At 53.1% G+C, this 21,598-nt stretch overlaps 1 protein-coding gene across 1 annotated transcript in view; it reads left to right on the top strand.

Annotated features, from left to right (window-relative positions):
* Positions 1-32: 32 nt before the first annotated feature.
* The window catches only part of SLC4A3 (solute carrier family 4 member 3), a 33,379-nt gene continuing 11,813 nt past the window's right edge, over positions 33-21,598 (top strand). Inside the window, exons 1-11 of the mRNA XM_056349944.1 lie at positions 33-307; positions 5,588-5,728; positions 6,947-7,103; positions 10,608-10,930; positions 11,387-11,529; positions 12,105-12,316; positions 18,287-18,438; positions 19,068-19,248; positions 19,802-19,937; positions 20,042-20,216; positions 20,622-20,718. Coding sequence (XP_056205919.1) covers positions 5,675-5,728; positions 6,947-7,103; positions 10,608-10,930; positions 11,387-11,529; positions 12,105-12,316; positions 18,287-18,438; positions 19,068-19,248; positions 19,802-19,937; positions 20,042-20,216; positions 20,622-20,718 — 1,630 coding nt within the window. The 5' untranslated portion in view covers positions 33-307; positions 5,588-5,674. The remainder of the gene's footprint in view (positions 308-5,587; positions 5,729-6,946; positions 7,104-10,607; positions 10,931-11,386; positions 11,530-12,104; positions 12,317-18,286; positions 18,439-19,067; positions 19,249-19,801; positions 19,938-20,041; positions 20,217-20,621; positions 20,719-21,598) is intronic.

Here is a 21,598-nt window from a genome sequence, read left to right as displayed (position 1 = left end):
CATGGAGCCCGCCCCAGCGTCCCCCTCCCGCCCGGCGGGGCCCGCGCCCCCCGGCCCCCGCCCCACTGCCACCGCCCCGCGCCGCCGGGGGAGCGCCCCGCGCCGCCGCCCCGCAGCCCCTCCGGTAAGCGGGGGCTGCACGGAGCGGGGCAGCGGGCCCGCGCCGCGCCCTGCGCAGGGCCGGCGGGAGTCCGAGGCCGCAGCGCCGCCCGCCGCCGGCGCGGCGCGGCACGTGTCGGGCGGAGCGCGGTGGCGGGGCTGGGGCGCGGCGCGGCGGCGGGCGGCTCTCCTTCTCCGGCGGTGCGAGGTACGGGCCGGGCGGGGGCCGAGGGGGGGCGGGTCCCGGCGCTTATCCCGCCGCTGTCCCGGCAGCAGCAGCCCGCGGGCCCCGCGGACACGCGTGGCGGGCGCCGCTGCCCCGCCGAGCCCGGCTGGCCGCCCTCCTCCGGCCCCGTGTGCGGGGCGCGGCGTGCACCGGGAGCTCCGGTGCTGCACGGCGCGGTGAGGCTCGCTGCACGGTGCGCGGCGCGGGGTGCTGCACCGAGCGCGGTACGGCGCGCGGCGCTGCATGCTGCTTGCATGGCGGGGCACGGGGCACGGTGCATGGGGCACGGTGCATGGGGCACGGTGCATAGCACAGCACGCAGCGCAGTCCCGGGCACGGCGCAGTGCCCGGTGCTGGATGCTGCACGGCGTGGTGTGGTCCCGCGCACTGCACCGTACGGGTGGCACGTCATGACATGGCACGGCACGGTGCATGGTGCAGCTCATCCCCGGTGCCTGCCTGCATCCCTTCGCTCCCCCAGCTCTCCGTGTGTCTGTCGGAGCCTTTCGCACGCCCGGTGGAGGGGTGTCTCCTTGTCACTGTCTGGTGCTGGTGTACTTCGTTCTGGAGTGGGTTTTGTTCCCGCGTGTTTGTGTACGTGTCTGTCGGCCGTGTGAGATCCATCCTGCCCGGGACCCCTGCGAAGGGAGCGTCAGGGAACGGAGCAGGTGCTTCGGAAGTGAATGGCCGTGGTGGTTTATCCAGGCTAGTTCAGGGTGTAGGATTCATTTAAATATTTGAGCCTTGTAAAATACTTCTGCATTATTTAGTTTCGGCGTAGCCGTGTGGCAGAGAGATCCACAGGTTAAACCCTTTGTGCCTGAAAACTTTGTGTGTTTCATGTGCTACGTGTTGCCTTTTCGTTCTGGTGTGTGTGTCTGTTCCTGTGCCGTGGCAGGGGAGAAGCAGGGGCTGCAGGGCCCACTCCTGTTTCATTCGGCTTTGAGGCTGTGACTGTCACAGCAGCATCTGAATGCTTTGGTGTATGCAGCAGCACCCCTCCTGCTCCTTTCCTCTGTGGACAGGCTCATCAGTATATCTTCCCAGGAAAATCTTCCCAGGCCTCTAATCCTCCTCCTCTTTGAGCTCTTTCCATCTGTGTCTTATCAGTCAGAGTCTCTTCTCTTCTTCTGTCCCCAAACCAGCTTTGCCCCTGTGGCTTTATCCCTGTCTTAACATCCTTTCCTTGTCTAGACACTCCACGGCTAAATTATTCCCAGCCCGATGGCCAGGGGATTAGGGAAGAGCTGAGGAGGTGGATGCCGAGCCTGATGGCTGTCTTGGTGCAGCCCCTTGCCCACGGAGCTGGGGCAGCCTGTGCTAGCCCTCCCGGCTCATCTTTATTGCAGAGGGGCAGTGTGACTGCTCACCTCTGCCCCTCAAAGGTATGCCAGATGTGTTTTTCTCAGCAAAACAGGAAAGCTGCGCTGACACTGTGAAGCAGCCTTTGGGGCTCAGGAGAAGCCCCACTGGAGTCCCTGTTAGCAACATGTGGGAGATGCCATACCATATCTGCCAGCATTGCAGGGGCATGCCTGCTCACTTTCCTTCAGCATGCATTTAGCCTGGGTGGTCGGTCCGAGGTGCAGTGGTTTCGGTGAGCCAGTTCTGTTTCCTGATGCGCTTGTGGAGAGAGCAGGGAGGTGTGAGTGCGCACAGGTCGCCAGGCTGTGGATTCTTCTGGCCTCCCTTCAGATCTGGCCTGCTGGCATGATGCTTCTATTACTGAAAATTACTTCTAGTGGGAATGCTGAATCACGTACTCCCAACAACCAAGAGATACAGTAGGATGAAGGTATCATTCATTCAGTTTTCTTTACTGTTTTTTTTTTTCTTTCCCCTTTTGTCTTGCGTTCTTATGGCAGCCCAGGCAGTGATGCCAGCAGACTGGGTGCTTCGGCATGATGCTCATTAGCAGAATTCTCCCTGATATTAATTTTAAGTTTCTCTTTTAAATTTTAACCATTTGTAAGTCTCTTTGTGCAGGGCCACCTGAAAAAAAAATCTTTTGTCATGTTTTACACCCTTGAGATCTTTCCAGACTGCTGGCTTGTTCCCTCCCCATCTTAGTCATCCCATATTGCGCTAGACCAATTTAGCTCCTAACCTTTCCTTACAAATCAATCCCTCTGGCCTACTGGCAATTTTTTGTTGCTCTGCTCTGAACACCGTCTGTTGTGGGTAATAGAAAAGCCAGGCCAGATCCAAGTAGGTGTCCATCCAGCCTTTCTCCCAGCGCTTGCACAGGGTGAGGGGCAAGTGTCCTCTAGTGGCCAGCCATCAATTAATGCACAGAAAGGGAGCACCAGTGATCCCAGGCCATGGGCTCCCCCTTCTCGAGAAGGCAGGAAAGCTGGGAGGGTTAAGGTCGGGGAGCATGCCTCCTGTCCTCGCCCCTTGGCCCCAAAGCGGCAGACCCCTCTGGCAGCTCTGCCCCTAAGGCCCGCTGGCTCGTGGTGCCCATGCATTGCATCCCGCTTTCACTGGGTGACGAGTAGGGGATTGATGGCAACTCCATGGGCATCTTACAGTCCCTCTGAAATTTCAAAGCATGTCCCAAGGGCTGTTTTACTTTACTGCTAGTGCAACTGTCGTGCTTTTAGCTGTTCAGCATCACTGTTACAGTAATGTAATTTCAGCATAATTCAGAAGACACTGCTTCGGTGGGTAAAAAAAGACTAAGTGCTGGATTTTCCCTCCCTTTGAACTGCGTTTATGCAGTCAGGCTGTAGTTCTAAACTCAGTGTAACATCTTGCAAAGCTGGAGCCAGCAGGGTTTGTTGCATCCAGCATTTGTCCCAGCCGTAGGCTTCCTCCAGCCTGAGCACAGATGCCCCTGTGAGCCTCTGCCTAGCTCCAGATAACCCTGAGCTTGACCTGAAACAAAGCACTTTGTTTCACAACGTTGCTTATAGTTTGCACTTTCCTTTGGAGGCCCCACAAAGCACAATAGCTGCACAGAGGTGGAGCTGAGCATTAGCATATTTTTTTTTGTTAAATTACCTTTACTGTTTTGCTAGTTTTTAGGGATTCTGCCACTACAGGAGCTGCTGTCCAAAGCCCTGTTGTCATTTTATTCCCTGAAGTAGCAGTGCTTGCAACACGTTTTTGCAGGCAGTCTGTAGCTGTGGATGTTATGCTCTTTACAAATATCTGATCCTTTCTTTAACAGTTGTGATGCCGTGGCCCTGCAGGACTGCAGAGCCCGGTTCCCCACCAGCTCTTCCTGCTGGAATAAAGCGTTCCCTGCCTTCAGTTTCAAATGTGCTGCTGTTTCCTTTCATGGAATGATACCCTGTTCTTCAGTTAAATGTGAAAGGAAATAAAAGCCAAAGCCATGTATTACCCTTTTCTCTATCATGTCTCCTACTAAAAAGCAGCTTACTCTTTGTTTACAGATGATTTCCAGACCTTTCTCCTTTTTTCTGCTTTCTCCTCTGAACCCTTTTGCTCTCTTTTTCTTGGAAAACAGGGTGTAAAGTTGAAGATTACAGTTTAAGATCTACAGAGTAGATTGGGGATTTTCATTATTTTCTGTCCTGTTTGTTATGGCCTGGACTCTGCGTTTGCTTTTTAGATGTCTGTCTTGGCAGCGTATTTCTCTTGAGCTGTTCAGGCCTCATCAAGGGATTAAATTACTGAAGAGTCCAATGTGTTTTTGAGGGGTTTCTTCCAATAAGTTTGCCTTGTTCCTGATAATTAGGAGGGTGGACCAGGGAAGCATCCTTCATCGGTGGTCAGATTAGCTCCTCAGAAACTTGCCATACAGATAGCCCTGGGATTTTTGGTTTGAGTAAGCTAATTTTTCGGTTTGAATGAGCTCTTCAGGTGGGCAGAGTAAGCAGAGGCTGTAGTAGCACCTTATTGAGATCTTCAAAGATAGGAGGGACGATGAAGTGGCCTTACTGGTATCACCTTTAGACCATTTGTTTTAGTGGCCTGTCTTGGACAGTAGCCCATACTTGGTACTTCAGATAAGATAGTAAGAAACCCCTCAGCAGATCACCAGGGTATAACCTATAATACTTCTTCCAAACCTTTCACAGCTGGAGAATAGCTCGTTCTGAAAGATGTTTTTGACTTCTCTTAATTTTCTTTGTCATAAGTACGACAACTTGTTACCCAGAGAGATGGCCAAGCTACCCACTGACTTTGCAGATTTTTTCCTCCTTTGTGACATTACTGAAAAAAATGTATTCTTTTGCCAGTTTTGAATTAATTTGTATTCTACCCTTGTAGTTTTAACGAATGTCCCTTTTCTTGTGCTGCGAGATGAGAACACTTTGCTTATCCCTGTGTCCAAAGCACTGTGCATGTGCTTACATCTTCTTTCCTTCTCTATATGAGTTCAGATGTGGTTTTGGAGGTCAGTATCTTCCCAGTGCCAGTCTCTGTGCCATCTCCAATTTTTACTGGGGTGCAGCCCCCACTGAACTCAGCCTGTACTGTTGCTGTAGATGATATGACTGCAGCTGTTTCTGTGTTAGTCTCCATGCCACTCCCTGTCAACCATGGCACCTCATTGCCTTCCTCACGTGCAGCTGCATATTGGGCAGAGCATTCCCTCGGGCTGCTGTAGTCATATTGTCTACATGGTCTCTGGTGTCCCTCAGCCGCGCCGCTGCAGACAGGACACGGATCTGCAGCCTGAAGGTTGGCCTCTTCCCCTGTAACATGCGGTGTTTGGTGTTTGGTGTTTGAGTGGTGAACTGTTTGTCCTTGTGCCGTCTCTCTGGCCTGCGCAGATGCCTCTGAGGTTCCTTCTGGCCCTTTTGGGATCTTGGGCTCAGTTAAAGCTAGGTGGCACAGGACCACTCTACTGCCCACTCCTGGTATGCTCTCCCAGCACCCGATCTCTCCAACTTTATCCTTCCCTGGTGGTCTGTCACCCCCCAGCTTTACACAGTTGTGCTGGCGGGGAGGTGGCCGAGCAGGAAGCCTTTTCTTCTCCCGCAGAGCCCGTGCGGGAGCTACGCGTAGCTGACGCCTCGGTTGGCCCCTGCACCCTCCATGCCAGCAGGCTGAAGGAGGGCAGGGTCCCACCTGCCCTTGAGCTGCTGGAGCGGTGCACGAAGCAGCACGGGCTGGGCCATTTCTGCCCCCTTGCTGCAGTGTTCCAGGGGACAGGTCTGTCCCAGTGATGCCGGGGAGGTTCCCTGAGGGGGCCGGTGAGGTGGCCTCTCTGGGTTAGGAGCCAGGGGGGTTGAGAGCAGTGGCCAGCAGTCTCCCACGACATTCCCTTGTCCTGCCCTCTCTCCACAGGTTATGCCACTCTCCAGGCTTGCTGGGTGCCTGCCGGTGAAAGAAAAGGGTTGATATTTTGCCCAGGCCCTTAGGTCCTGAACCAAAATGGCAGCTGGAGAGTCCCCTCCCGTAGGAGATGTCTTCATCGGCCTGCAGCAGGTGAGGTGGGAATCCAGCAGCAGCGGGGCCATCTCTCCCCCGGGGACTGTGCTCCTGCCAGGCTGAGTATGGGTTCCGCGTCCTGGCAGCCTGCTGCAGTCGGACACGCAGCCTCTGCTCTCCGGGGACAGGTCTGCACGAAGGGTGCCTCGAGGCTGCCCACGGCCTACGTCCCCTCCCTGTGCGGACAGCAAAGCTGTGGTCCAGGCAAGGCCAGAGGTCGCTCTGCGGGCTCCCTGTGCCTGCACGTGCCCCTGGAAGGGGTAGGCAGGGAGCAGGCGGAGCCGGGCAGCTTGCAGTTAGACTCTCCCCGCTTAGGCTGGGCTCGGGACAATGGTGCTAAGGTGAGAGGAGAAGCAGTCTCACCCACAGGTACAAGCTGCTCCTGGGGCACAGCTGGGAACAGCTGGGGGATGCGAGGAGAGGCACAACTCGGCTAAAACCGCCTTGCTCCCTCTTTCAGCCCAGCACAGACAGATTTGTCACAGTTGGGCCTTCTCCCGTTTCCATGGAAACACGGGAGTCCACAGCAGCTCCGCACTGGCATTTCAGCTATATTAACGGAAAATTTTACCAGCTGCAGCTGCTCAGGAGGCAGAAAGGACAGGGGTCACAGGCAATGGTCTTCCTGGAGCGTCTCTACCAGCAAAAGGCAGAAAAGCACCCATAGCCTGAAACAGGAGGAAAATGGGCAGAAAAGCCTGAAGAAAGCATGCCTAGGGGAATGGGGGCCCCTAGGAGTGCAGAGGGGAGGAGGGAAGGCACAGGGTGGTCACTGACCCAGGTGCAGCTCACCAGAGCAGGGATGCTGTTTCCCAGGGGGAGATATGGAGGAGGTCTAAGAAAGGGAGGGGTGGCAGACTGGGCAAACGGAAGGCCAGAAGGCAACAGTCAGATGTGAGGAGAGAGAAATTCCAGCTAAATAAAAGCTATGCATCTCTTCTAGTAGGAAGGACAGTCACTGACATAGCCCCTTGATACCTGCCACTCAAGGGAGGTGTGGAGGACTGCTAACGTATCTCTGCAGAGCGTGGCTGGAAGGCTTGCCGATCTGTTCTGGCTCTTGGTTTTGAGCAGAGCTAGCTGTGCCTCTAAATGAGAAACTATGCCTCAGCCCTGTTGTGTGGAGCCTGCTGCTCCTCAGCAAGCCCAGCACCATTTGCAGGGCAGAGGGATCCAGAGGGCTGTAGAGGTCTGCAGTGTTTGATTTCTGTGCAGGGCAGAGACCGCGCAGAGAAAGCCTCTCCTGGTGCCGAGGACGATGAGGACTTGGATAAGACTTTGTCAATCGAGAGATTTGGGGACCTGATAAGCAAGTCAGCATCAAGCAATCTGGAGAAGCAAAGACGCAGCTACAGTGAGAGAGATTTTGAATGTATGTAGGTTTGAACTGTTGTACCCACTTCCACCCTCTTTGCTAATCCTCGTTCAGCCCCACGTGCCCTGCAGCTTTGTGCTAGGACCCTGCAGATCGTGTTAGCCTGCTACTCACTTCCTTCCTTTGCAGCGTTCAGTACTATGTACACCCATTTTAGTACTAGTGCCCATGGCCTCTTCCCAGTCTGTTCCCTGTTTTCCCTGTCCCTGCAGGTGTAGCTACTGCCCACACGGCAGCATAGCTCAGCCCGAGGTGTTCGCTCACCTCCTCACCAGCATCGGGGACCTCTGTAGGCTCTTCCCCCACACTGAAATTTCCAATTTTTCTTCCATATGGCTGCAAAGAAACATCCAAATATGGTCAGAAGCCAGGCTGTCCTCCCCGGTCTGAAAGCAGATGGCTCCAGTCAGACATGCTTGTGTATTTCTAAATAGCAACCATGAAACCATCAGGCTTATCTGCTCAAAGAAAGGACTGCAAAATAAAAATGGGGTGTGAATTTAAAAATGCTGTAGCTATCTCACCTGAACTCCTCTGAGCAGCATAATTATTCCTCGAACTGCCCTTCCCTGATGAAGGCAACCAGTCTGCCTAAACTCACTTTGGCTGCAAAATGAGAGTGTGCCCACAAGAGTGGCCATAGGCTATTGCCTGGTGTAGGTGGCTTGCGTTGGCTTGTCGTAACAGCAGTGAAGGGCAGGAAGAAGAGGCCCCCGTCCAGCAGCCTGCTTGTGTGGCAGACAAGTAGCAATGGTTGTGAGAGGTTCCCACTGTATGGCTCTCCACAATCAGATACTGCTTATTTTCCAGCTCAGCTTTGATGGGATACAACGTCAAGAACATTATGTTGAAGTACATCACCAGGCTGTTTTCTGCTTGGCCACTCATTTCCAATGGCTGTTGTAAAAGTTTGCTGGTAAAAGTCTATTACTGTAGTGCACCCCAGCTGCTACTTTCTGCTTGTGTCATTTCTCTACAGAGGCTCCATTCAGATAACACTTTCCACCTGAGCACACAGTCACTCACGCACATGGCTGCAAGGTGCTAATAGCTTTGCTGTGGGTTGAATACCGGTCCCGTGCCCATAGGACTTACTTGCTTAGAAGCTCTGCCTGTGTGGACAGGTGTGTGGGTTGGCTTGGAGGACACGGATGATCTGCTTGAGCATGCATGGCAGAAGCTTCTTTGAAAATTTAACTAGATAATTGTACTGTTTGGTTTTTTTTTGGTTTTTTTTTCCTTCTTAATAGGAGAGTCCTTCTTTCTTTGTCAGAATCAAGCTTGTTTTCCTCCGAGCTCCTGACGTATCCCTGTTATCTAGGACTACGTCAGCCCTGGTTATCAGAAGTTTTATGCAGTTTGTATTCATAAAGCTGGAAGATCTGGTTAGGTCATTAGACTCTGAAAGATAACATACCAGCCTATGGAGATGAATGCTCTCTGGGTTTAGAAATGTTTCCTGCCCTATTCAAACCCAGGAATTCCTAATATGTAGGCTCTTCCTTCTGGGCTCCCTATCCAAATTACTTTCTCATATCTCTTGTATCAAGTTCACAGAGAAGTGTAATCAAACATGTTTGGCAATAACTTTCCATACAGGCAGGCAGTGCAAGGAAGGGAGCAGGGAAGGAGGAGGGCAGGGAGGAAGAAGAGGGAGGCATGAAGCCTTCTGTGTTTGGGAGAGGTGTGTTTTTCCCATGTCCAGGCCACCTCTGTGGAGATGTGATCAGCTGACATAAGGAGAGTCGAGTGCAGGGGTGAAGACTGGTGCTCCCCTCTTCTCTGCCAGATCAGCCATTTACCACCATTGCCCTTCCCTGCAGCCCAAGGCTTCGGTTTCCTTCTGGTCCAAAATGTAGATGTTTCTGTTTTGGCCCGATATGAACAAGCCAGAAGGGAAACAGACTGCATCCTCATCAGTAGCTTTGTGCTGTAGAAGGAGCAATGTGTACGGTTGAGGCCTTCCTTGCTTCTTCTTACATTAGAAATTCTTGCCTGACCTATCCATGGCATGCAGAGCAGTGCTACAGGAGTGCAGCAGTGGGATAGGAGGGTCTTTCTGCCAAAACCTGCAAGTGAAGTATGGTACATCTAGTTAAGTCAAAGAAGGCAACACTTTGGAGGAAAAGGGGTTTGTAAAGAGCCCAAACTTTCCAATTAGCAGATGTCTAACCATTTCCAGTCTCCTCTAATCTTGCCACAAGCCTCTCCTGCTGAACCAGGGAGGTGTGTGAAATATCTCTGCTGTTCCCAAGGGGGGAAACAAGGGAGAAAAGACTTGAGAAACCAAAGGAAAGGAAACATGACAGCAGAACAATGAACCTGCCTGGCTCTCCCAGGGAGAAGGTTACAGCTTCCATTGAAAATGCCCTTTGAAGGTAGTTTTCACTATAAACAGATTTTGCTGCCATGTCACAGGAAAGCTGGGAAGGAACCAAATCAAAACAGGCTGGAAACAATTCCTCAGGAAGAACTGCGGAGCAATGCTGCCTTGCGAGGTGGCTGCTGCCCCCCTGACTCTGGGTGCAGCCCCTGGGTCTATGTGCCCTGCAAACTGTCTGTGGGAGGCTTTGTGCCTGCAGGCAGACCTGGCAGAAGTGGCTTTCCTCTCTCTCACAGGGAGATACTGAACTTACCCTGTTCCCTGCCTGGTGCATTATCGTTGTTTTTGAGTGAAGGCTCAGAAATGCCATTAATTTTTTCTCACTCTGTAATTCCCACGACACCCAGGTCAAGCCTGTGTGAGTTTTTCTTTGTAGATTGGTTTAAAGAAAAGTCCTTCTGCCCTGTTTTTTACCCTGGTTTTTAAAAGACAGCCTCCTAATTGAACCTGCATTTCAGAGGCTGGTAGACACAAGCCCTCGCAGTACCTGGGGCGTGGACTTAGGCTGCAACTGCACTAAAAGACTCCGTCTGTGGTTCCTGGGTATGCAGGAGGGACTTTCTGTCAAAGCCTGGGGGATAAATAAGGTGCATCTGTTTAACTCAAAGACCACTGTGCAGGAAGGAAATCGTAGAATCGTTCAGGTTGGAAAAAACCTTTAAGATCATTGAGTCCAACCATAAACCTAATGCTAAGTCCGTCACTAAGCCATGTCCTTAACCACTAAGCCATGTCCCTAGAATGTTTTAAAGGGCCCAAATCATGCTTGTTTAAAAATGCAAGAAATGTTTCCCCATCTTTAGGAATGGGACAGTGCCTCTGGCAGGTCACTGCAGCTCTGTGTAGCCATGTGAGTGGCTTTCAGCAACACTGGGAGAGGAGTCCTGCCTTCCCCAGGGCAGTGGAGCTGCACTGGGATGGGAGGGCTGCCTTCCCAGCCACCCCAGGCTGGACATAGCCTGCTGCATCACTGAAAGAGCTTTGCTATGTCCCTGCGGGCTGGTGGCTCTCCTTGCCCTTCCTGGCCCTTGATCTCCAGACCATGCTGTTTCCTGGAGGGGCGCCTGGCAGGTTCCTCCCAGCCTCTTCCTGCCCCTGACTCTCTTTTTCTCTCTCAGTCCACCGCCAAACCTCGCACCACATCCATCATCCCCTTTCCACTCACCTCCCTTCTGCCCTCAAGTTCCAAAAGAGGCCCCCCCGTGCCAGCAGGAGGAAAAAAAGGAGGAGGAAAAAGAAGAAAACCTCAGTACCCCCCTCAGAAGTCACCCCCACCATCCAGGAGGAGGACGAGGAGGGGGGAGAAGAGGAGGAAGAAGAGGAAGAAGAAGAAGAATCTGAGACAGAGGAGGCTCAGGAGAAAGAGATCTCTGCAGAGTCTGAGGGTGAAGCTCGTGGGAAGGACACGTCCCCTAAGCTGGAGCCCCCAAGCAAACCGAAGGCAAGGCCAGGGCATCCTTACCTGGATGGGGCTTAGAGGCTGGGGGGGAGGTGGAAGGAGAGTTGATGCTGGGAGGGTGCCAGGGTGCATTGTCAAGGGAGTGTGCTGCTCAGGGGGAAGAGGTTGTAGCTGTGCAGTATTGTGGAAAGAGTGGTTTTGTCCCCGCCTAACAGAGATGGGCACTGGAGGACAGCGATAGATAAGCCATTGCTTGGGGTGGTAGCTGGGGAGGGTGTGCATGACTATTTTGGGTGTGTAAGGCCCATGGGGGAAGGTCAATATGTCTGTTCTTAGCCTTATGGGAGACTCAATATGGCCAGACCCAGGGTATGGGGCACGTGGGGGAAGTCAGCGTGGTCCGTTCTAGGAGGTGGGGATATGGGGAGGATCTGCACACCAGGGACGGGTGAAGGCTGCCTGCCCTGGCTCCTGCTGTCAGGACTGTCGTCTCTGCAGTTCACCATCGGCAGTGATGAGGAGGAGTCCAGCAGCGCTCTGGCCCCCGCGCAGTTCCATGTGGAGGAGGAGTGTGGCATCCTGTCCTCTGTGCCACGCTTTGCCGACCTGCTGCAGGACAAGGGCCCTGCCTCTCCCCGCAGGTAGGCGATCAGTGCCAAGCTGCCGCGGCTCTCCCTGGCTTGAGGTTGCTGCCACAGATCCTGTGCCCAGGGGTAGCAGCTGTGCCCAGCCTGAAATTGCCTGCTGAGCCAGAGGGGACATGGGGTCTGGAGGGGGAGCGGCTGTGAGTGGCATGACTGCTCTCTGGTGGGACAGTCACTCCCTGGGACTCCTGTGACTTCCTTGCGTCCGTGGGATCCCCAGAATGCAGGTTTGGGGACACTGGGCTGCACAGCTGAAGCACCCTTGGTCCCAGCTAACTTGCGCTGTCCTGCTGACCTGCAGGCTGAGAAGCCCCAGGAGGGTCGGCCAAGTCAGGGGACCGTGAGGCCATTGACTCAGAGGTGGGTCCCCAGCACTGACCACAAGCTGAACCTCTCTGGGAGAGAGGAGGAGCAGAAGGGGAAGCATTTAGGTTTTGTGATAGGTGGCTCCTGGCTGCGCTCCTTTTCACAGACTTCTTGGCCAGGGCTGGGCTGAGGGACTTCAGCACAAGGGGCCATTGCCCATCCTCATTCACCCTGTTTGCTACTATCAGACTCTTTCGTTCCTACAGCCTCCCTGGGCCTCGAGAACGTCTGTCTCGTGGATGGGAGAAGCGCAAGCCCTGGGGCCAGGTGGCAAGTGGACAACGGGTTACCTATGACTTGAAGGAGAGGATGTGCATTGGCAGCATGACCACGCTGGAGAGCGCAGCGTACCAGCGTGTCCCCACGGACGAGGCTGAAGCCCAGATGCTGGCATCTGCTGACTTGGACGGCATGAAAAGTGAGGCTTTGCAATACTACCTATGTTACTAGTGTGTGTATCCCTTGCTTTTCCCTGCTTTGCCCCCTTCCCTAGCAGCTCCAGGCGTGGTCCTCAGCCTGCTGCAGGACTTGGTCCTCATCCCCCTGTCCCCCAGCCTCTGCCTTTCCAGCCCTGGCTCCTCTGTCAGCTTTGCAACGTTTGCAGCAGCAATCCCCACGTTTCCAGCACCTCTACTCACACCCACCCCATGGATGCTTGCTTCTCCACCCATCCCACTGCCCTTTCCAGTTTAGGGCTCCCTGTGTCTCCCTGAGACCCAGCTCTCTCTTCTCCTGACACACTTTCCCAGCAATCAGCCCTCTGTGCGACACGCCAGCTCTGGCATCGCAGAAAACCTGAGGCGAGGAGCCTCCCCTCTCCTCTGGTCTCCTGGCGGAGAGGCAGCTGCCCTCTCCGGAGTGCCTCGGAGGGGGACTGCCCCTGTGCGCGGCGTGAGGGCAGACAGAAGAGACGTCATGGAAATGCACGCTCCGGGCCAGAGGACATGGAGAATTCAATAGGTTGCTCTGCAGGCTGGAGAGGGAGGGAGACACCAGAGGGGAGCGAGGGAGAGAAGCGGTGCTGCACACACAGCCTGGCTGTCCCCGAGCCACAGGCGCTGTGCCCCTGGGCATCTGGCACGAGACCCCGCAGCAGAGCGAGGACCCTGCTCCTGAGGAGCTGGGGGGGCAGTCCCCCACAGAAGCATCCCTGGGTGGAGTCAGCTTTCTTGGGGGCTCAGCCATCCCCTGGGGCTGCTGCAGCTGGCACCTTCGTGCCCTTCGAAGAGGGGAGCGAGGCACAGAGGTTGGCCCTGGGGCTGCGGTGAAGCCCCTGCTGGGGGGTAGCTTTCTTTCCACACATCGATCTGGCTACCCCAGCCCCTCCTCTGAAGGCAAGTGGCTCATGGTGCCTGACCCCTGACCTTCACAAGGACAAAATGACAACCCTTCAAGACAGAGAGGAGGCAGCGAAGGAATCAGAAGGGGGCAGCAGCCCGGAGGTAGCGATAAGCACCCATATTCGCAACTCGCTCGGCTATGAAGACTTCGATGAATTTGCCTTCAATTTTGAAGACTATGATTTATGGGAAGCCATCAGAAACCATCTTGGCTACCCAGGCGGGGAGCCCACCAGTAAGTACTGGAGCAGTCACCTCACGGTTGAAGCTGTAGTTCAGAGCCCCCAGCTAAAGTGCGTATCCCCCACCCTGTGTTTGCTGTCTGCACCCTCTCCGTGTCAGGTTGGTTTCCTGGTTTAGAGGCAGTACGGTCTGCCGGTCTGCCCCACTGTGTGCCTGGGGGCACCGGCGGAGCTGCCTGCTGTCTTGTGTGCCTGTCTGAGGTCTTTGTACAGATCTGTGTCATAGTGCTGAGGTGCTTCCCTGTGTGTGTCTCGCTTGAGCAGCTTCAGAGGCAGCTGCATCTTGCTGTTTGTGCTTATCAGGATGTGGCCCGTGCTGTGGTCAGGGAAAAAGCAGCTCCTTTGAGGTGTATATAAGGACAGAGCCATTTCCCCTTCCATCTGTGGCACAAGGTGACAGTGTGCTGCTGCTCTGCTGGAATTCAAGCTGAGCTGTGGATCTGACAGCGGAGGTGGGTATCAGGTTCTCAGCTCTGCACCGTAGCCTAATGCCTAGAGGAAAAAATAACTAATCTCTGTGCCTGCAGGCTTGAGTGTGGCTGTGAAACTACCTAGTGGTAGGCTGGCTGGGGTGTCTGGAAGGGGGAAAAGAGGAAGGAAGAGAGAGTGGGAAAAGCAGGGAAGGAGAGAATAGGAATCCCGAGAGCAAAGAACGTCTTTCTGTTCTCTGCATCTGTTTCCATACCCGTGCATCCTGTGCAGAGAGCTGGATGTCTGAGCTGTCCCGGGGACTGTGCAGAAACCGGAGCCTTGCTCCCACCTTGTGCAGGCAGTCCTTCCTCGGCAGATGGTGGTAACTCATAGTGAAAAGGTGCCTTTGTGTGTCGCTTGGGAGGGACAGTTCATAGCCATAGCTCTGTGGCAGTTGCCCAAATATCCTCATCCAGATCGTGTGTTAATTTTTCAAGAGATTTTAGGAGTGCACATGAGAGGGTGACATGACCCCAGAACTAGCCCATTTACCAGTTTAACACTCAGGATCGGGGAGGCAGAGTGCTTGCAACAGGGACTTGGGATGCCTCGGTTCAGCTTCTGACTCTGCCATAGCCTCTCTGTCTCTGTGTGATCTCAGGCAAAACACTACTTGCCCTGCCTCCCCATCCCAGCATCATGTTCTCTTTCCCAGCTGGCCCATCCCATCTTTACAAGCCTTTGGGTAAGAAATGTGTCTGTGTACCTCTGCAGGGACCAGCGAGTGGAGATTTGCTTCTGGCTGGGTCTGCTACTTGTTAACTGTAAATTGATAGACAATATAATAGCAGCAAAGTTCAAAATAGAACCCTGGAGCAGACTGGCTCCATCAGCTGTCCTGAGCTGAGCAAACTGTACATTAAAAGTGTGAGAAATTGACCCAGGTTCACACAGGAAAGGATGGCTATTCATGGGAAGGGAGAAGGTGCAGATCACTTCTGCAAGGTGTGATGCTCATCACTTACGTAGTGGGAAAATTTGACTTGCTAGCAGTTAACGCGTTCATTGATGGCTACAGCTAATGCCGCAGGTGCTTGAAATAGGATGTGCTGTACAGTCAACTCTTAATTATTTTTGCACAATGAATCCACGCTGTGGATTAATCCCACAGAGAGAGATAGTGGAGGCAGAGATGGCTGAGACACCAGAGTCAGTTCTGTGCACAGCCAGCTCACGTCCAGCCAGTGCCACTTGCCCAGCTATTTACTCCATGGGGTACCTCTTCCAGGACCAGCTCAGATCCAGGAGGAATTTAATAGCTTTTGTGCAGAGTAGAGTCCTTGCTGGACCTGAGCTGGTCTCCTTGCATTCCTTTTAGTGTTTGGAGAGTGGGTAGTGCAGGACAGCAGCAGGGATGAGCTGGGGTCCAGCTCTCCCTATCACATTGGACTCAGCATCAGCCAGGGGAGACTTGGACTCTGCACAGCACAGGGCAGTAGCTTTTTCCAGAAGCCAGCATATGGTTGTGACTTACTGTATGTTGATTAACATTTTGCTTAGTCTAATTTTAAACATTCTAAGAGATGGGGTTTCAATCTCTTTTTTCTTGCTCTAACTTAACCATTGGGGTACATGGGAGGTGCGCACCCATGCTATGATGCTAGCAGGTTGCTGTCTGGTACCGATACAAATACTCTTGGTGCTTCTTTCTGGGCTTCCTGCTTGTGGATAGGGACTAATGAAAAGAGGGAAGCAGGAGCTAACACAGGAATTGAAGGCAGTCACCTGCTGAGTTGAACTGACTAGCACAGGCATTGTCGGAGGAAGAGTTTAACCATTGTAAAGTCATATTTGTCATCTTCGGGTTTAGGTTGGTGGAAAAGGGATTTGGTCATCCCAAGAAATCTGACAGTGGAAGCCAGTGTGGCAAGATCTTCTGGAGGAGACTGTAGGAGATGCTGTATGGGAGAGTGCCGTACTGGTTTGTTGTAGCGGAGCTACGATAGGAATCACTCTCTGTCCTCAGATGCTGTCACTGTCTTGTGCTCTGCTCCTGGGGAGCACTGGAGAGGAGGTACAGCAAGAGCTGTCCTCAGCTATTTAATCTCACCCTGGAGAGTTTGGCTTCAAGCAAGAAGGGCAGAGCTGTGCCCTGGGCACATCACCCTTTGGTCTCAGTCCAAGATCCCATCCTGAGTAAGGACCCCAGACTTAGGTGCTCACTTGAGCTTGACTTTCATTTGTGGAAAGCACCAATCTGACAGAAGGGTTCTCTGTAGAGCAGCCTGGAGTACCTCAGCTGGGCTCTGCATGGGACTCCCAAAGCCAGTGGCCTCTTCCTAAATTAAGCCCACATGTCCACTCTGCTTCTGACTTGTCTCCCCCAGCAGGCATCTCAGTGGCCACAAGCTCTGCCAAGGGAGAGCAGCAAAGTGGATTGCTCCGTAGTCTTCTGTAGGGCTCTGGAGGTGTGCTTTCACCAGCTTGCTCTGAGCCTGCAGCACTCGGGCTCCTTTCCCTATCAGCAAGTGTGGGAGTCACTGGAGATGCTGGAAGGAAACTTGGCTCCTTTCATTTTATCTGTCCTCCAGCCATTTGGTGTCTGAGACTGAATGCCTGGGTGTGCTTTCTAGGGCTTTTGCTGAAGAGCACTGTGTAGCAGGTTGTCATCGCCATGGGGCAGGCTTGCCATGCTCTGGGTGAGCGCTCGGTCTTGATGGACAGAGTGTCCTCTGGTCCTGGTCTTCCAGGGACATGGTGAGAATGAGTCCCAGAGTGCATGAAAGAGAGCAAAGGTGCTGGGATTGGAGCAAAGTGCCAGATACCAAGATCGTCTGCCTGGTGGACTGTTTGTTTTATGCATGAACGCGTACCAAGTATGATGAAGTGGCAGCCCTGCATGCAGGAACTGAGAAATCCATGCAAAAGCCCAAGGAAGCCCGACACGTGCCTGGCTCCCAGAAATGTTTGTAGCGGTGGGCAGTTATTGGTCCCCATCGAGGCTGTGATGCAGTAAGTGGAGCAGGGAGGAGTCCAGCTGTCAGCAGGATGTGCATCAGCAGGGCAGCCAATGGGGGAGTATGCCCTGAAGCTCAGTATCGATTCATTTTATATTTAATTTAGTGACCCAGATTTCCAAGGAGCAAGGCCATGGTATGCCTTGCTGGATGTGCCTTTCCATGCCAGAGATGCATGGATGTTTTCCTGCAACATCAAAGCAACCACTTGGCCTTCAAACCCAGTGCTTTTTGCTACCTCTCATGGCCTGAGAGCTGCAGGTCTTGAAGCTAAGTGCAGAAAGGTACGTGGTGACTGAACATTCATCCCAGCTGATGGAGAGCTGCCCTTGTTCCCCTAGGGAGAAGACCTTGGCTTTGCCTTACAAGCAGGACCAGTAAGCCTCGATAGACCGAAGCTAAGCAAAACCCCTGACTCCGTGGTCTACTTGGGCGAGTCTGCCTATCCTGGAGCCAGGCTCTGAGGCTTTCCCCATCCCCATGGGCTGTCTGTGCTGAGGAAGATACACTTGCTGTCTCTGGGTAGTGTCCAAGGAAACTGCTCTCCGTGGCAGACTGTTTCCCAGGTGCTGTTTCTCTGGCATTGCAAAAGGGGCTGGCACAGTTGTGGCCAGGTTTTGGTGGGCACTGGCTTGCCAACAGCACTGGTAGCTTGGTGGTGGGTCGTTAATGCGGTCTCAGCCGCTTCTTTGGAGGCTTCAGGAGGTTTTGCTTCAGCCAACCGAACTCTGTAATGCAGACCTTTCAGAGGCATTACAGCAGCACTGCGGATCATCTAGAAACAGCCATAGCTGGAGTTAACTGCCCAGCCTCCGTGCCAGCCCTGGTCTGCGCTGTTATCCTACAGTCTCATCGCACAATTAAATAAACAGTCACTGATATTTCCATGTGTTTCCCAGACCAGCAGCTAAATATCCTTCCCCTTCACTGCCCTTTATGCTTGCTGAGCACCAGGCCTTCCTCCAGTGGGAGAAATGAGCCCCAGCCAGGTGCCTGTCTGTGTTGTCTGGGCACAGAGCTGTGCAGCCGAGGCTTCAGGTTGCTTTTTGTTGAGGGAGTATGGGGAGGGTCAGTGCACCGTTTATTCAGGAACCATGAATAAAAGCTTTTGCAGTGATGCTCCAGTGTATGCACAGCCCGGTGGGAAGCCTTGTTCTTGAAGGAATTAGCTTGCAGTCATCTGGAAGAGCTTAAAGTAGGCAGATGGGGCAGGAAGGATCTTCAAAGGTCTGGATGATGATAGTGAGCGCTCCAGCTGCCAGAGCTTTGCTGGCATAAGCTAATGAGAGAAGGGTGGCCTTGGATGTGTTTTTCTCCCAGACAGCATGTTTCCACTAGACAAACTGGTGGTCTTTTTTTTCCTTTCCCATATCTTTAGGCCACCGTTTTGAAGATAACCCAGGTGTGAGGAGGCATCTGATGAAAAAACCATCTCGGAGTCAGATCACCAGGACAAGCAAAAAATTAGCATCAACTCCATCTGTCAAGAAAAAGAAGAAGAAGAAGAAGTTGGATAGAAAGCCCCATGAGGTATCCATGTGCTGTCCTCCCACACTTCTTCAGAAGCCATAAGTCAGGACTACAAACAGGCACTTTTATAAAGTGATAAATGTGGTTTCAGTATAATTAATTCTTTACATGGCCTTGGGGGTGACATTTCAAGCTCTTACCTGTTGTCATGAGGGCTGAAAATACACTTTTTTCAAGATAAGCGTAGATTTTATCAAAAAAGTTTTGACCTTAGGAAAGACATTAAAAAGTCACAGAAATGGTAGTGCTGTTGTGGAAGTTGGCAGCATTGTAACATCACCATCTCTGGTAAGTGTGGGAAATCTAGGGGGAAACCAAGGAGCAGGCAGAGGACAAAATTGTCACAATTTGATAGAAAGGGATGCGGGATTGCATCATTCTCTCTCCTCTGCCCATGCCATCTGACTTGGAGCTTTCTTGTGCTGGTGGAATGGACTGATGGAAACTCCTACCACACTTCCAGTGATATTTGTCCTGGCTGCTTCTGCTCACTAAACTTCTGGTTTAACTAAGGCAGGCTTGTTCAGGTAGCACTTTAGACCAAGCAAAAACCTGAGGCTTTTTGCATATTGTTGATAGAGCTGTATGTATCAGGGGAAGTCTCATGTCCGCGCTGTAATTTGCATTAGGTGTTTGTGGAGCTGAATGAGCTGGTGGTGGATAAAAACCAGGAGATGCACTGGAGGGAGACGGCCCGCTGGATTAAGTTTGAGGAGGATGTGGAGGAGGACACAGCAAGGTGGGGGAAACCCCATGTGGCTTCACTGTCCTTCCGCAGCCTGTTGGAGCTCAGGAAGACGATTGCCCACGGTGAGTCAGGAACTGCAGGCCAGGGTTTGTGTCTTGCTCTGGGACAAGTTTTGCTGGACAGCTTCTGTTGCTGTTTGGCCCCTCACAAGAGACACTCCAACAGTGTTTGTGTCCAGGTTCCATATAGAGCCTGTGGAGACCAGCCATCCTGCAGCCTGTTTGCCAGGGTTTGCATTAGCCCAAGGGTGCCTGGGTTGGTTCCTTGCTCTGCTTTGCTGCTCTCAGGCACATGGCAGCTGCAACACCCAATTGTGCCTGGGCCAGCAGGTCTTGGACCCATCTTTGCTGTGAAAAGGCAACATTGGTCAGAGTGGGACACCAAAATGAGAGGGAGATACCAGAGCTACCAGTGCATCCTGGAGCTTTTGGGTTCTCTTGGGACAAGGGTTTACCTAGAGGACATGGGACACCTGGACCTGGGGCATTTCTCAGCTGAGAGAACCTGTACCCCACTCAAAGCCTGGCTCTGGGTGGGACAGCTGTGTCTCCAGAATGTGCATGTGGCAGGGAGTGTTGCACACTAGGAGCAGGGCTCTTCCCCTCCTGCTGGCAGGTGCTGTCCTCCTTGACCTGGAGCAGACCACTCTGCCTGGCATTGCTCACCTCATGGTGGAGACCATGATCATCTCTGACCAGATCAGAGCAGAAGACCGAGCCAACGTGCTGCGTGCCCTGCTGCTGAAGCACAGGTGGGTAACATGTGGCTGAGGGGTGCCAGGGCTTGGAGGGTTGTCTGTGAGCCCCAGGTGGCAAGGGAGGTGGGTCCCTTCATGGCCACCACTCTCCCCCTCAGCCACCCAAATGATGAGAAAGAGGGCTTCTTCCCGAGGAACCACTCCAGCTCCAGCATGAACTCCATCGTGGGGAACCACCATCACAACCACACCACTGACACTTGTGTGCCCCTCATGGGGGAAGAGCGCATTGAGATGGCTGACCCCAAGGCCAATGAGACCGAGTGCAAGGAGGTGAGGATGACATGAGGGGTTATTGCTTCTTTCTCCACACCCTGGGGACAACTGTTGGCTGGTGGCAGCCCTTGGTGCCAACCTTCATGGGGGGGTCTTGCACTTGCAAGGGCTGAGCTCACCTGGATCACCTGGAGTGCTGTAATTGGGTCGCTGCATTATGATTTTGGGACCTAATTTTAGCCTCACACTGTATGCAGATGTCTGCTTGAGCTTCCATGGCAGCAACAACTGTAGCACTTGCAGGGTGGCCTTTGCTGAGAGGGTGCCTTATCGGTGAAGCAGGGTGTTGGGCATGCAGCTGAGGCAAGCCCAAGTGCAGATATGCCAGTGGGGTGCAAGTCTGTGTAGGGAGACCAAGGCACAGGGACTTCATCCTTACTTGTTTGTATTCTTCCCTGGCAGAAAAACCCACATCTCCATAACTCTGAGGGTCACCGTAAATACCTGAAGCTGATGGAGAAGATCCCTGAAGATGCAGAGGCCACAGTGGTCCTCGTGGGTAAGAGGCAACATGTAGAGTCCCCAGCCCCAAAAGAGACTAGAGCAGGTTCTGGCCCTAGCTCTCTGTGCCCTCCCTCCTGAGGGGTGTTCAGTTATCTTGTACATGTTCCCAAAGTTCAGCTGGGGAAGGAACCTTGTATGCTCTCTCCTTTGGTGACAACACCCGTTTTGTGTTAAATGTATGGGGTGCCAGGGTAGTTCTTTTCCTAAATGAAGAGGTTGATAGACACTGCTGTTGGGAGCTGGAGCTCAGCTTAGGGGAGAAAGTCCTGCCATGCTTACCAGAACATCCCGTTTTGCAGCTCAGAAGTGGGTCGGTGGTGCCCAAGGGACTGATGGCCAGGCACTGACTGCTGTTGGGCTTCACGCTGTTATCTGGCCATTGCTGCCCTCCGTCTGGCCTCTTCACACCTTGCCAGCAGCTGAGCCCTGCTCCTGGCCAGTGTTGGTTGCTGGTTGTATGTGCCAGGGAGCTTTGAGTTTATGGAAGCAGGGCCTGGCTGGTGGCAAGGTCTCAGGTATTGGCCATAGCACTGCCAGGAGATAATTCTCTGTACAAGAGGGCTGTGAGCAGGCAGGCTTGAGCATCAGTGGGTTTGGTTCCTTCTGACCACAAGAGTAATCTTTCCCAGCACTTTGCTGTCATTAACATCTTAGCAAATGTAGCTACGCTACAAGCTAAATAAATGTCATTGCCTATCCAATAGATGAAAAGCTGAGGCAAAGCAGCTTGGCAGTGCAACCAAGCTGATACTTAACCATGATGAGGCCAAATCAGCTTCATAGATGCACTTTGAATGCTCAAAATAACTAAACACTGGCCATTTCTGAGGTAAGACTGTGTCTTGGGATTCACTTGGCCACTCAGATAGCCCAGA

The sequence above is a fragment of the Falco biarmicus genome, chromosome 8 (genome assembly GCF_023638135.1).
Source record: "Falco biarmicus isolate bFalBia1 chromosome 8, bFalBia1.pri, whole genome shotgun sequence".
Classification (NCBI taxonomy): domain Eukaryota; kingdom Metazoa; phylum Chordata; class Aves; order Falconiformes; family Falconidae; genus Falco; species Falco biarmicus.
The sequence above is the reverse complement of the archived record's forward strand: the minus strand, read 5'-3'. Positions and strand labels throughout refer to the sequence as shown.